Genomic DNA, 12,225 nt, shown 5'->3' with positions numbered 1-12,225 from the left:
AATGTACCAGGTTCTGCTTTTAAGCTATAATTGCATTCTGATGCTTACAGTCAACCAGAACAAACAGCTTCACTTCTCTCCTAACAAAAACCTCCCTGAGGATTTAGGGTATCTCACATCCTCTGTCTACAGAAAGCTACAATCCATGAGAACAATGAACTTCACACATGGAGTTGTAAGTGAACTATTCGGTGAACCAATAATTACAAATAAATAATTTCAAGGAAATATACTGTTCTAACATCAGCAGGTAAAAACGTGAAAATGATTACAAATATCCTCCTAGAAAGTCTGTAAATTCTTATATTTGCTCAAAAAGATTAACCACTGGACCAAAATCAAAAAGTTGGTAAATGGCAGATTTATATCCAGATATACCTTTAAGTCTTTGTTTCAATTATACCATATTGCCTTTTAACACAATAATATTTAGCCAATTTTTGCTATTTAACATTTTAATAGAAAATATTTTCAATGTAAATAAATTAATGAAGCCAGTTCATGTTTCTGATGTCTCAAAATAAACCAATAGTAACAGCATTTTCACAAATTACCTTCCCAGCAGTGGCAAAAAATTCTCCATCCGGTGAAAATTTCATTAAATGAATTTGGGAAGCAGTTCTGTAAATCAAACAGGTAAGAAATAATTTTTAAGGAAAATTAGAGAGAATTCAATATTCTATAAACTACGTTCAGCAACTTGCTTCAAATAATGGAAAATTTTGTGATAACACAAGTTTCAAACTCAATTTTAAGTATACCTCACATATATAAAATAAAAAGTATAAATGTTTAAATTAAATATAAAAATTATTTTATGTGAAATTATCTAAGAATCTTACAAGAATGACTGACATTATCGGTCTTTAAAGCATAGGACAAAGAATCATAGCTCTCATCGCCTTAGAATATAAGAAAGAGAAAGATTTCATTTTCCAGTTTGGAAATCTAATTTCCAAAGCCATTAGATACCTATATTTTAACATACACTTTCATGGACAATACATCAAGATTTTGAAATGAATTCTCGCTTAAGGTAGCATTTACCTAATTAAAGATTATGTGCGGGATACTGGGGGACTTGCAAGCAGGCCGGAGTCAGCCTGCTGGCTTCACCTACACACTTGGTGCACACTTGCCTTTTTCTTCTTCAAGCAGCTTTGGCTCTTGTCCCTTCATTGCCTTCCCTTCTGGCTACCCTGTACACTGATCTCAAGACCACCCTCACTATCCCTGCTTTCCTTTTCTTCACCCAATTTCCTGCTTAGACAGATTCGTCTTTAATTTATTTGTGAAGGAGGCCAAAGAGGAATTCTGTCACAGTTTATTCCAAATTAAAATAACTTCTTCTAGGAAACAAACTGAAGGTTGCTGGAGGAGAGATTGGGGGGGGGGGGATGGGATAACTAGGTGATGGGCATTAAGGAGGGCATGTGATGTAATAAGCACTGGGTGTTACAGGCAACTGATGAAACACTAAATTCTACCTCTGAAACTAATAAAAACATTAACTTTTCTTCTTGATTTTAAATGTAAAAAATATGTAATAGAAAATATTGATACATATGTATGAAAAGAAGAAAATGAAATCATCAGTTTCACCAATACCACACACCCATTCCCAGGCAAAACCATTGCTAACATTTTAAGACACAGACTTCCAGACCCATCTCTCCACCCTCTCTACTTTCTGTGATAGGATATGAGGAAGGAGGGGATGGAAAGTGAGGTCATATTTACAATTTGCTTTGTAATATTTATTTTAAAGTATGTAACAAACATGTTTGCATATCAATGTGTATAGGTCTGTATTATCTTACTGGCTATGCTATTCCACTACAGTATATGCAATGCCTCAAAATAATTTATTTAACTATTCACTGCTTTTTTCTCATTTTTGCTGCTACAAAAAAACTGGTGCAGTGAACATTCTTGTATATGCATTTTTATGCATCTGGTTAATTCTGAGGATATTCTTAAAACAAATAATTAAAAGTGCCTGATCTTCATGGCAGTCCTCTCCATGACTATGACCTTTGTCTCCAGGTCTTCTCAAAACAGCAGTTAAGGCAGGTTCTTTTAAAGGGGAAATCAGTCCTCAGTGCTCTCTCGGCTCAAAATCCTCAAAAGAGCTTCCCAACTCGGAATAAAAGGCAAAAGCCTCACAACAACCTCTATGCGGCCTTTACTCCAGACACAAGCTACGCGCACCCTGACCACAGAGTCTGTGCTCGAGGTTCCCTCTGCCTGCAGGGTCCTTCGCCTGCTCCCTCAAGTCCCCAGGTCTATACTCAGAAGTCACCTCTACTCTTCTTCCTCTTGGCCTACTTACTTTTCTCTATCGTACTACTGATCTTCATCTAACATGTATAAAAAGTGTTTTAAATGCATCACAAGGGGCGCGTGGGTGGCACAGCGGTTAAGCGTCTGCCTTCAGCTCAGGGCGTGATCCAGCGTTATGGGATCGAGCCCCATATCAGCCTCCTCCGCTATAAGCCTGCTTCTTCCTCTCCCACGCCCCCTGCTTGTGTTCCCTCTCTCGCTGGCTGTCTCTTTCTCTGTCAAATAAATAAATAAAATCTTTAAAAAAAAATAAATGCATCACAAAAGGAATGTGATCAAACTCGATGTTTTAAATGTGTTCCAGTTAGTGCAATAATCAGCTGCTTCTAAATTGAAACCCGAGTGCCATGGCTTTTTGCTTAATTAAATAACCATCTTGAACAAATAGTATGTCTAATCTAAGTTATTACTATACACTCTGACCTTGATTTAACTTAAGATTCTTCCTCTCTCCCAAATGCACGAAACACATTTCAAATTCTCAGTTGAACCCACAGAAGCCCTGCGGTGAAGGCAATATAACACTTTGCTGCTTCCTCTCCACAAGCTTACAGGAACTCTTGCTAAAGAATTTTCTATGCAAAATCCTATTCCCTCTCCATAGGTTAACCCTTTTTAAAACCTATGACCTAGCTGAGGAGCGCAAAATACATGGAACCAGCTGCTCTGAAACCTCTTTTCTGAACTCTCTATACCAGGTCTACCTTACTCTTGCTTTGGGATCTGATATATTTCTTACTACTGTTTCATATAAAACTGACTCAGGAAAAATGCAATTTAACATTCTGTCATATGGATTTACTGGTTTATAGTCTCTCTCTCCCTACCTGATCAGTACTATAATCCAAGCACTTTTACCACTGCCTGAAACATGATAAACACTCAGCAAATATTTGTTGCATGAATGAATGAAACTTGGAGTTAGTATCTCAAGGGTATTAAAGAAATTAAGCCTGTTGATTCATACTTCCAAATTGCTTTACAGAAAAATACCAACTGCACTCCCTTATTTCAGAATATAAGAGTACCTGTTCTCCAAACACTCACTAATAATGGATATATTATTCATCCTATTCTTTCTGGATATTTTGCATTTCTTGATTTTGAGTGAGGTCCATTAACTCTTACTTAATTTGCTATTATTCCTATGTACCACCATTTACAATTTTTCTCTTCATTGTCCATTTTTGTTTACTATTATCTGTTTTTTTCCTAGTTAATTTTTAAGACCTCCTTTTAAAAAAGGCATTAACTCCAAATTGCAAATATTTCCCCTCAACTTTTTAGTTTCCTTCTTTACAGAAACTTTTTATTGATACGGTTCCAACTATCGATGTTTTCCTTTCCCTTCCTTTCAGTTTGTAGTTCTGGTATCATACCTAGAAAGTCTTCCCTAACCTAAGGCAGCATTTTTCATGCAACAGTGATAGAACATAAACATCAAATGTTAAATTTACTAGTAGCCACATTTTTAAAAAGTAAAAAAACAGGTGAAATTATTCTATTTAAGGGGAGCCTGGGTGGCTCACTGGTTAAGCATCTGGCTTCAGCTCAAGTCATGATCCTAGAATCCCAGGGATCCAGCCCCCTGCCTCTGTGCTCAGAGAGGAGCCTGCTTCTCCCTCTCCCTCTGCTCCTCCCACCGCCCATGTGCGCAATCATGCGCTTACAGGCGCTCTCTCTCTCTAGCACACTCTCTCTCAAATAAATGAAATCTGAAAAAAAATAAATTATTTTATTTAAGCTAATATATCAAAAATATTACCATTTCAACATGTATCAATTTAAAAAATTAGCGATATTTTACATTGTTTTCCTTTGCGTTAAGTTCTTGAAATCCAGTGTATATCGTATACCTACAGCTCATCTCAATTCAGACTGGTCACATTTCAAGGGCTCAAAAGTGGTATGTCATTAGTTGCTACCATAATGGTCACTGCAGTTCTAAATTACAAAAATTCACCTGTATTTTCTTCTAGTATTTGTTTCATTGTATAGAAATTCAATGGTTCCTTCTTTTGACACTGATTGTGGTGTCAGGTATGAAACAGACTCTAATTTCATTTTCTCCACAGGGCTACCAAGTTTACCCCATGATGTAAAATGACACTTTATATATTGAATCTCCCTGTAACTGTGTCTAATCCTGGACCCTAATCTGTTTCTACATCAAAAACAAACTGCTTGACCAGCTCTAGCTTTAGAATTCATTTTACTATGCTATCTTCATTTTTTTATTTCTTTCAGTTTCCCTGATTTTTCCATATTTAACTTTTTTTTTTTTTTTTTTTTTTTTTTTTTAAGATTTTATTTATTTATTCGACAGAGACAGCCAGTGAGAGAGGGAACACAAGAAGGGGGGAGTGGGAGAGGAAGAAGCAGGCTCATAGCGGAAGAGCCTGACGTGGGGCTCGATCCCATAACGCGGAGATCACGCCCTGAGCCGAAGGCAGACGCTTAACCGCTGTGCCACCCAGGCGCCCCCATATTTAACCTTTTAAAAGAAGTTTAAAACTATGCTCAAAAGTAGAAATTCCAATGGAATTTTGACAAGGATTATGTTCAATACATAAAGTAACTTGGGAAAAAAACACTTCTTCACAAAAGGAAAACTTCTAGTCAAAAGCATGGAAAGGGTCTCTGTCTCCTTTTGTATAATTTGGCAAGTTTCTACTTAATGATAATCATACAAGCTTAACAAATTTCTTATGTTTCTTTCCAGGTGTTTTATTCAATAATTAAAAAAACTGGATCTGCTGACATGGGAAATAGTGCATCCCCTGTGTATAAGAAAAGACCTATCACAGAATAAAAAATCAATATTTCTATGTTAGTGTAGTTTTACACAAACTAAAAGACATTCACAAAAAAACCCACATGAACAGGTTTATCATTTTAATCCCCTAATTAATTGCTTACTTGCAATGCCAAATGCATCTCCAGTCCCCCAAATTAAGATCTGTTTTATCTGGATTTTCATCTTCAGATGGTTTCTCCAAGTTAGCATTGGACCACAGTTGCAAACAGCTAGAACCAGTTAAAAGACGATTGCCTAAAAATATATATACATTATTCACCATTTATTATTTATTTAATTAGTGAGTTAAGTCACACGGTCAAGAGTTTCATATAATACTATAAAAATAACACAACTTCTAAGAAAAGTTAAATAACGAAAAGATTTGGGGGAGAGACAGAGGCTGTATTTTAATTCTGTTGAAGCAGCTTGGGAAAAAAGGGAATAGGTCATATAATCTCTGATTTAACAAACATTTAATGAGCATCTTCTTTGTACCAAGCACTGCACTAGCCACTGGGGGGGAATACAACGACAAGTGAAGCACTGTCCTTTTTCATGATGACTTCACATTCTGGTAGAGACATACTGTAAAGAGAGACATGAAGTCATACAAGTTCAAATATATTCCCAAGAATGATTCATAATCTCGTTTATGGTTAAGGAATAAGGTGCACAGTAGACTTAGAAAAAGAAATAAGGTTGGAAAAGTTTCTGGGGTCAGACTGTAAAGCATTTTCAAAGTTTATAAGGATTTGGACCTTGTTATAGATGGTTGGGAGCTTTAAGTCTGTGGGGGTTATATAAGTGGATCTGTATTTTAGAACAAGGAGTCTGAACTAGGGTGGGGAGATGTCAACAGATGGACTTGAAGAGGCCTGTAAAGCTCCCTCTGCTGAGATAATACGCAAAATTTATCTGCATAGCATGTACATTTTTCTAGAGACGTAACTCATAATTTTCACCATGCTTTCAAAGACTCCACTACACAAAGAAAGGTAAAGATTCTTTTTAAAAACTAAGACTAGAGATAGATGAGATAAGGAAAAACAAAAACACAGGGAAACCTGGTTAACTGACTATAATACACAAAGGAAATCATGAGGATCTGAATCAAATATGAAAATAAAAGCAAGGATTTGAAAACCATTTCAAAAGCAGAATTTTCAAGGCTTGACACCAACTAAAAAACAGGAGATACAAGAGGTTTTAAGGACAGATTTCAACTTATGACTTGGGTAATTGAGGAGGCGGCTATGTTGTCATCCAATCAAAAAAGAGAAAGGAAGAGACACAACTGTGGTCAAAAAGTTTAAAATAAGTAAGGCATTCACTTTGGCAATTAAGGACTGTGGAATTGTGTATCTCTAGAAAGATCACTTTACTTCAAAAGGAAAGTGGGTCTGTAACAAAACAGACTGTAGATCAGAAACTCTTGTGTCTAAATCCCAAATAAGTCACTTAGTCAGTCATGTGAATTTGATCTAGTGGGACAAACTCTGAGCCTCAATTTTCTTCTCACCTATAAAATCATAAGTGTGATACAGCTGTTGCAATGATTAGCTATAATATGTATAACCCATCTAATACAGGCCAGGCACTTAGCAGAAGCTCAATAAACAGTAGCAACTAGATAGAAAGCCTCATGAACAGATAAAAACAGCTTAGAAAGCACCAATGAGACATTCCATTTACATTTGGTTATTATTCCACTGTTTAGAATAACAACAGACACAAGTTTTCTTTTTTTAAATTGAGATATAACTTACATATAACATTATATTCATTGCAGGTGTACAATATAATGATCTGATTTTGCATATACTGCAAAATGGCAGCACAGTAAATCTAGTTAACATCTGTCACCACAATTGGTTACCATTTTTTTCTTGTGATGCCAGAATTTCTAAGATCCACTCTCTTAGCAACTTTCAAATATACAATTAAGTATTGTTAACTATGGTCACCATGCTGTACATTGCATCCTCAGGACTTGTTTATTTTATAACTGGAATTTTGTACCTTTTGTACCACCCCCCCTCACGTATTTCATCTACCCCTCAATTCCTGCCTCTGGCAATCGCCAATCTCACCTCTGTATTTATGAGCTTGGTTTCTACAAATTTTCTTTAACATAAGCTGAAGTTGAAATTAAGACACAGCATAAAGGATTAAGAGATTAATACAGAATACAAAATAATTCTAGTTATGAAATGATACAAAAATAGCTAAAGTGTGGTACAGTATATTGACCTGAATACAAAGGGTGGAGGTATGAATAGTAAAGTAGGGAAACAAAGCATACATAAAAAGTCTTAAAGAGAAAATCTTATGATTTAAGCCAGATGCCATAGTGGATCTGGAGAAAATACAAAGGTACTACAGTCAATTTAGTAGCATCATCTGAAAAAATTTCTTTATATTCCAATACCTGGCATATAGTTAAGTATCAATCAAAACCAAAATACTAATAACTCACTTAAAATATTTAAAATCTGTTTATAAATAATTAAAGCTCACTTGGAAAAATAATATACTAATTGTTTCCAAATATTTATTATGACAATAATCCATTTCTTAACCAAACCATTAAATTTTAAACTTTTTAATTATGAAAAGTAAAATAATAAACTTCTACGTGAATTTTAACTTAATCATAACAAAGAGATAATGGTCATAAGCTGTTGTCAAGTCACTACTAGACAGTTAAGAAAATAAGTAATTATCTTTTGATACAACTCTGTAATGATGACAGAGGAATTTAACATTAATACTATCCTCCAAAGCATTAGTACTGATAGACCAATGGTACAAAATTTCCAATCAACTATTATGTTATTACTAAAGAAATATCAGTTAATTCTAACGTGAAATGTTTTTATTGCAGTTATAAATATGACACTTCAAGTAGCTAGTTTACTTGCTAACACTATTTTTATAGGGCTCTTATCATTTACCAAGTACTTTCAAATACACTGCCGTATCTGATCATTAAAAACCTTGCTTGTGAAATAGTTATTACCTGAATTTACAAGAGAGTTAACCATTCTTGATCTGTTAAGTAATTTCATGATCATAAAACTTATAGTCAAATATGTGAACATTTACTGAAAGCCCCAAATGGCCCCCCCCAAAATAAAATACTGAATAAAATAGAATCTCAGCCCTTGTCTAATCAAAAATTTAAACCATGTCAACAAATAATTACAATAGAATGTTGGGCTATAATACAATAACCCTATAATATATCATCCATATAGGAACTTTTTTGAGAGCAAAAGGTGACACTATTAACAATCACTGGAGAAACAGGCATTAACTGGGACCTAAGTCTCACTATCTATAGTAGAGTTACACATAAATGGCTGTACTAAACTAAATGGCAAATTTGAAACCAGGTCTGATCTCTTTCTACTGTATGCATAAAATATACATATAGGTTACCGGCTAGAAGGCGAGAATCCTACATCCTTACATAAGAAAAAGCATTTTAAAACACTGATTTTTTTTTTAAAAAGTATCTCAAAGATAATCTTTATCTTCTAAAAAATTTCCAAGCATTCTGAACTTTGTTTTTCTAAATAAACATTTTTTCTTATCCATTTCACCTACTATATGAAAATGCAAACTATCTTATCTAAACCGATGGCTTCTATGTTTAAACATAACTTCTTATATTCTAGAAATTTCTATATTTTGGATATTGCTATATGGTATGCAAGCATGTCAAATTGTACATGTCCAAACAAAACCTATGTTCCACCATCTATAACTCCTACATATCACTCTTCTTGTGAACACAGATATTCTCAAAATACTCTAAAATCCAACTGTCAAGTAATGTCTATTCTATCGCCTAAATCCTTTTCATATCTATACACTCCTTTCATTAGTCATTCAACATTAATTAAGCACCTATTACATTAAAGGTCCTGAAATAAATTCTTATTTCTCATTCACACTACTGTGAATGCATACTGTGCAAAGGTAATTAGGAATAATTATAAATATTTATCCTCCTGTTCCTTCCAACTTACTGCTACCAGAAAAATCATACAAAACCATAAATCTTAGCTTGTCAGGAGCCACTTTCAAAACATATAATATTTTTCTGGATAGTCAAAAAGAATTAAAATCAAATACCTTAGCATAACTTTAAAGGCCTTCCATAATATGCTGCAGTCTTATCTCCTTATCACCAGACTCACTCCAGCCTCAATGAAGTCCTAAGCATTAAGAGAATGTACCTTATGCTTTCTTTCTCTGTGCCTCTACTCACTGTGGTAGATTGGCAAAAATGGCTTTGAAATTTTTTTTTAATGCGGAAATACGTAAGTGATACATACAGACATTATCTTTCCTTAGAATTTACTTCTTTTTCTCTCCTCCCATCTATCCCCAATCTCAAAGTTAAAATCTACCTAATCATCGCAGGTCAAAAAGCTCCTCTTCAATTAAACTTCAATTTTCCAGAAAGAATTAAAGTCTCTTTCCCAAAACAACAGGTATTACAGTGAGTATTTGTCTTCATTTCAGTATAAGCTCTAAAAGAACATAATGTTTTACCCATTTTTTATTCCCCACAATCTCACGCAAAGCAGAACTGAAATATAGGACAGTAATAAAAGAAATAGCCTAGCAAGTGATATTTCATTTCAGTTATTTCTTACCTGAAGGATCCCAAGTTATGTTGTGTGCTATTGATTCCAGAAAAAACTGGCCACTTTTCTGCCATTGACTATATAATTCCTAAAATTAAAATAGAAAAACTCCTTTAGCCAATTATTATTGGCAGCTTTTCTCTATCAAATATATACATTCATGCTTATTATTTAGTCATATATGAAGTCATTTTTTTTTTTGAGGTATAAGTGACCATGCAGTCATTTTTAGTGGGGAACAAAATGTTCAATTTCAGCTGAGAATAATAAGAAATATGTGATGGAAGAGATTAGTAAGAGAATGAATACCCATTCCTGGAGGTCCAAAAGCCTGTCTTCACCGTAAACAACCAGTAAGCATGTGCCACTTTGGACAGCGTTCTCGTTAACCTGATATTTTTAAAATTACAATGATTACCTTATATTATTATAGTTACGAAGGTTTAATTTTAAATGTATATGTGTCTGTGCTGAGGCTTCCTTCTCTTTTAATGTTTCATCCTCATCTGATATCAAAAAGTACGTGTGAAAACTCACATTACGAGATATAACACTTCCATTATCTAAGAGTTTTTTCATTCATTAAAGCAACATTTTTTCAAAAATTTTTACTTGTAAACCAGTAAGAAATATATGTTGCAATAGGACCCAAAACACACATACACACACACACACACACACACACAAATGCAATCTAGGTTTACCCTTACTACATGTGATGCACTCTAACATTTTCCATTTTACTTCCTTTCAAGTTCAGGCTATGGGCTACTAAGTTGATTTCACTAACCTCTAAAAGACTGAAACCCATAAACAGTCTTTTAATGTAGTGGTTCTTATACTTTAGTACAATAACCTGAGATGTTTACTAAGAATTCAGATTTCTGAGACACATATCCAAAGGTTCAGGCTCAAAAAAACCAGAATGAGGAATGTGTACTTTAAATGAACACCCCAGGCGATTCTCTACAGGGGGTCTGCAAAATATGCTTTTATGAAACACTGCCTTGTAGGAATGGCTCTTAATCATAGTGCACATCGCAGCCCTCTCTAGAAACAGACATAGAAGTGCCTAGGCACAACCCCACACCTACAGATTGAGAAATCCCGAGGGCAGGATCTGGAACATAGTCCAACTAGTGATTCTGAACTTTTCCTCTCATAAAGAATCACCACCTTAAACGAATATTCTAAAATGTACACAGGAAAGGAAATAATACCTCTTTTATGAGAATCTACAGATCCTCTGAGACTCTACCCAGGAATTACAGATTCTGTGTACCTTCCAAGTCCATTTTTCCATTTGATCCAGCTTTCCCTTTATTCATCAAGCTTTTTCTAAACCCGTTCTGCAAAGTCAGTGCTGCCTATCAATAAACCAGCCTCTTCTCACTGACTTTTTGGCATTACATTAAACAATTTTATTTAGTACATGAGAAAATGGGCAGAAACTAAAATTCTTGGTTCTACCCTTTGTAATAAAGGCATTTTAACATAACATACCAACTTTTTTTAAAAGTCAGTTACCTCATTCAATAAATACTTATGGAATACTATCTCAAATAAATCATTCTGAGCAGAGTAATCACTTACGTTTAATACTATCAATAACTAATTCATAGGTTATCAGGGCCTCTAATATTGGATTCATTAGGTAATACACAACACAAATATAAATCAGTGGAGGACTGTGGACTCTTTTTCCATGAAATTTTTAAATGAGTATCAGTTAACCTAGAGAAAATGTTTTTTCATTAACACATGGTAGGGAAAAGAATGCTCACACTTCGGAATCAATACAGCTGGTTTTACTTAGTTCTGTGGCTCAGCAGCTATTTCAATGGTCAACCAATTAATTTTCTTTGGGGCTCTGTTGTCTTATTTATAAAAAAGAAATAACAGCTGTCATACCAAGACAGAGGGAATTTTTTTTTTTTTTAAGATTTTATTTATTTGACAGAGATAGAGACAGCCAGCGAGAGAGGGAACACAAGCAGGGGAGTGGGAGAGGAAGAAGCAGGCTCATAGCAGAGGAGCCTGATGTGGGGCTCGATCCCACAACGCCGGGATCACGCCCTGAGCCGAAGGCAGGCGCTTAACCGCTGTGCCACCCAGGCGCCCCAAGACAGAGGGAATTTTAAGATACTAATGAGCTAAGCAAAAATGAAATGAAAAATATTAAAAGATATATAAAAGGTATGTATATTATTAAAACATATTAATTATTTATGGTTAACATACTTCTGCACAGTTTTTGACATCATGTTATCATTCTAATATTCCCAGGAATAATGAATAGCTATTAACCAATTTCAGAATTGAGCAAAGAGCCTAATAAGACTGACTGGCTTTGGGGCGCCTGGGTGGCACAGCGGTTGAGCGTCTGCCTTCGGCTCAGGGCGTGATCCCGGCGTTTATGGGATC

The 12,225-nt window shown here is 34.9% G+C and overlaps 1 protein-coding gene across 2 annotated transcripts in view; it reads right to left on the bottom strand.

Moving 5' to 3' along the window:
* The window catches only part of DMXL1 (Dmx like 1), a 128,467-nt gene that overhangs the window by 97,635 nt on the left and 18,607 nt on the right, over window positions 1-12,225 (bottom strand). For both annotated transcript variants that reach the window (XM_011220019.3, XM_002915452.4), the window contains exons 4-6: window positions 9,811-9,889; window positions 5,263-5,395; window positions 555-621 (exon numbers count right to left, since the gene is read on the bottom strand). In XM_011220019.3, the coding sequence (XP_011218321.1) occupies window positions 555-621; window positions 5,263-5,395; window positions 9,811-9,889 (279 nt within the window). The remainder of the gene's footprint in view (window positions 1-554; window positions 622-5,262; window positions 5,396-9,810; window positions 9,890-12,225) is intronic.

Source organism: Ailuropoda melanoleuca, chromosome 3 (assembly GCF_002007445.2).
Source record: "Ailuropoda melanoleuca isolate Jingjing chromosome 3, ASM200744v2, whole genome shotgun sequence".
Taxonomy (NCBI): Eukaryota; Metazoa; Chordata; class Mammalia; order Carnivora; family Ursidae; genus Ailuropoda; species Ailuropoda melanoleuca.
Note: the sequence above shows the minus strand (reverse complement) of the source record. Positions and strands in the feature narration are given on the sequence as shown.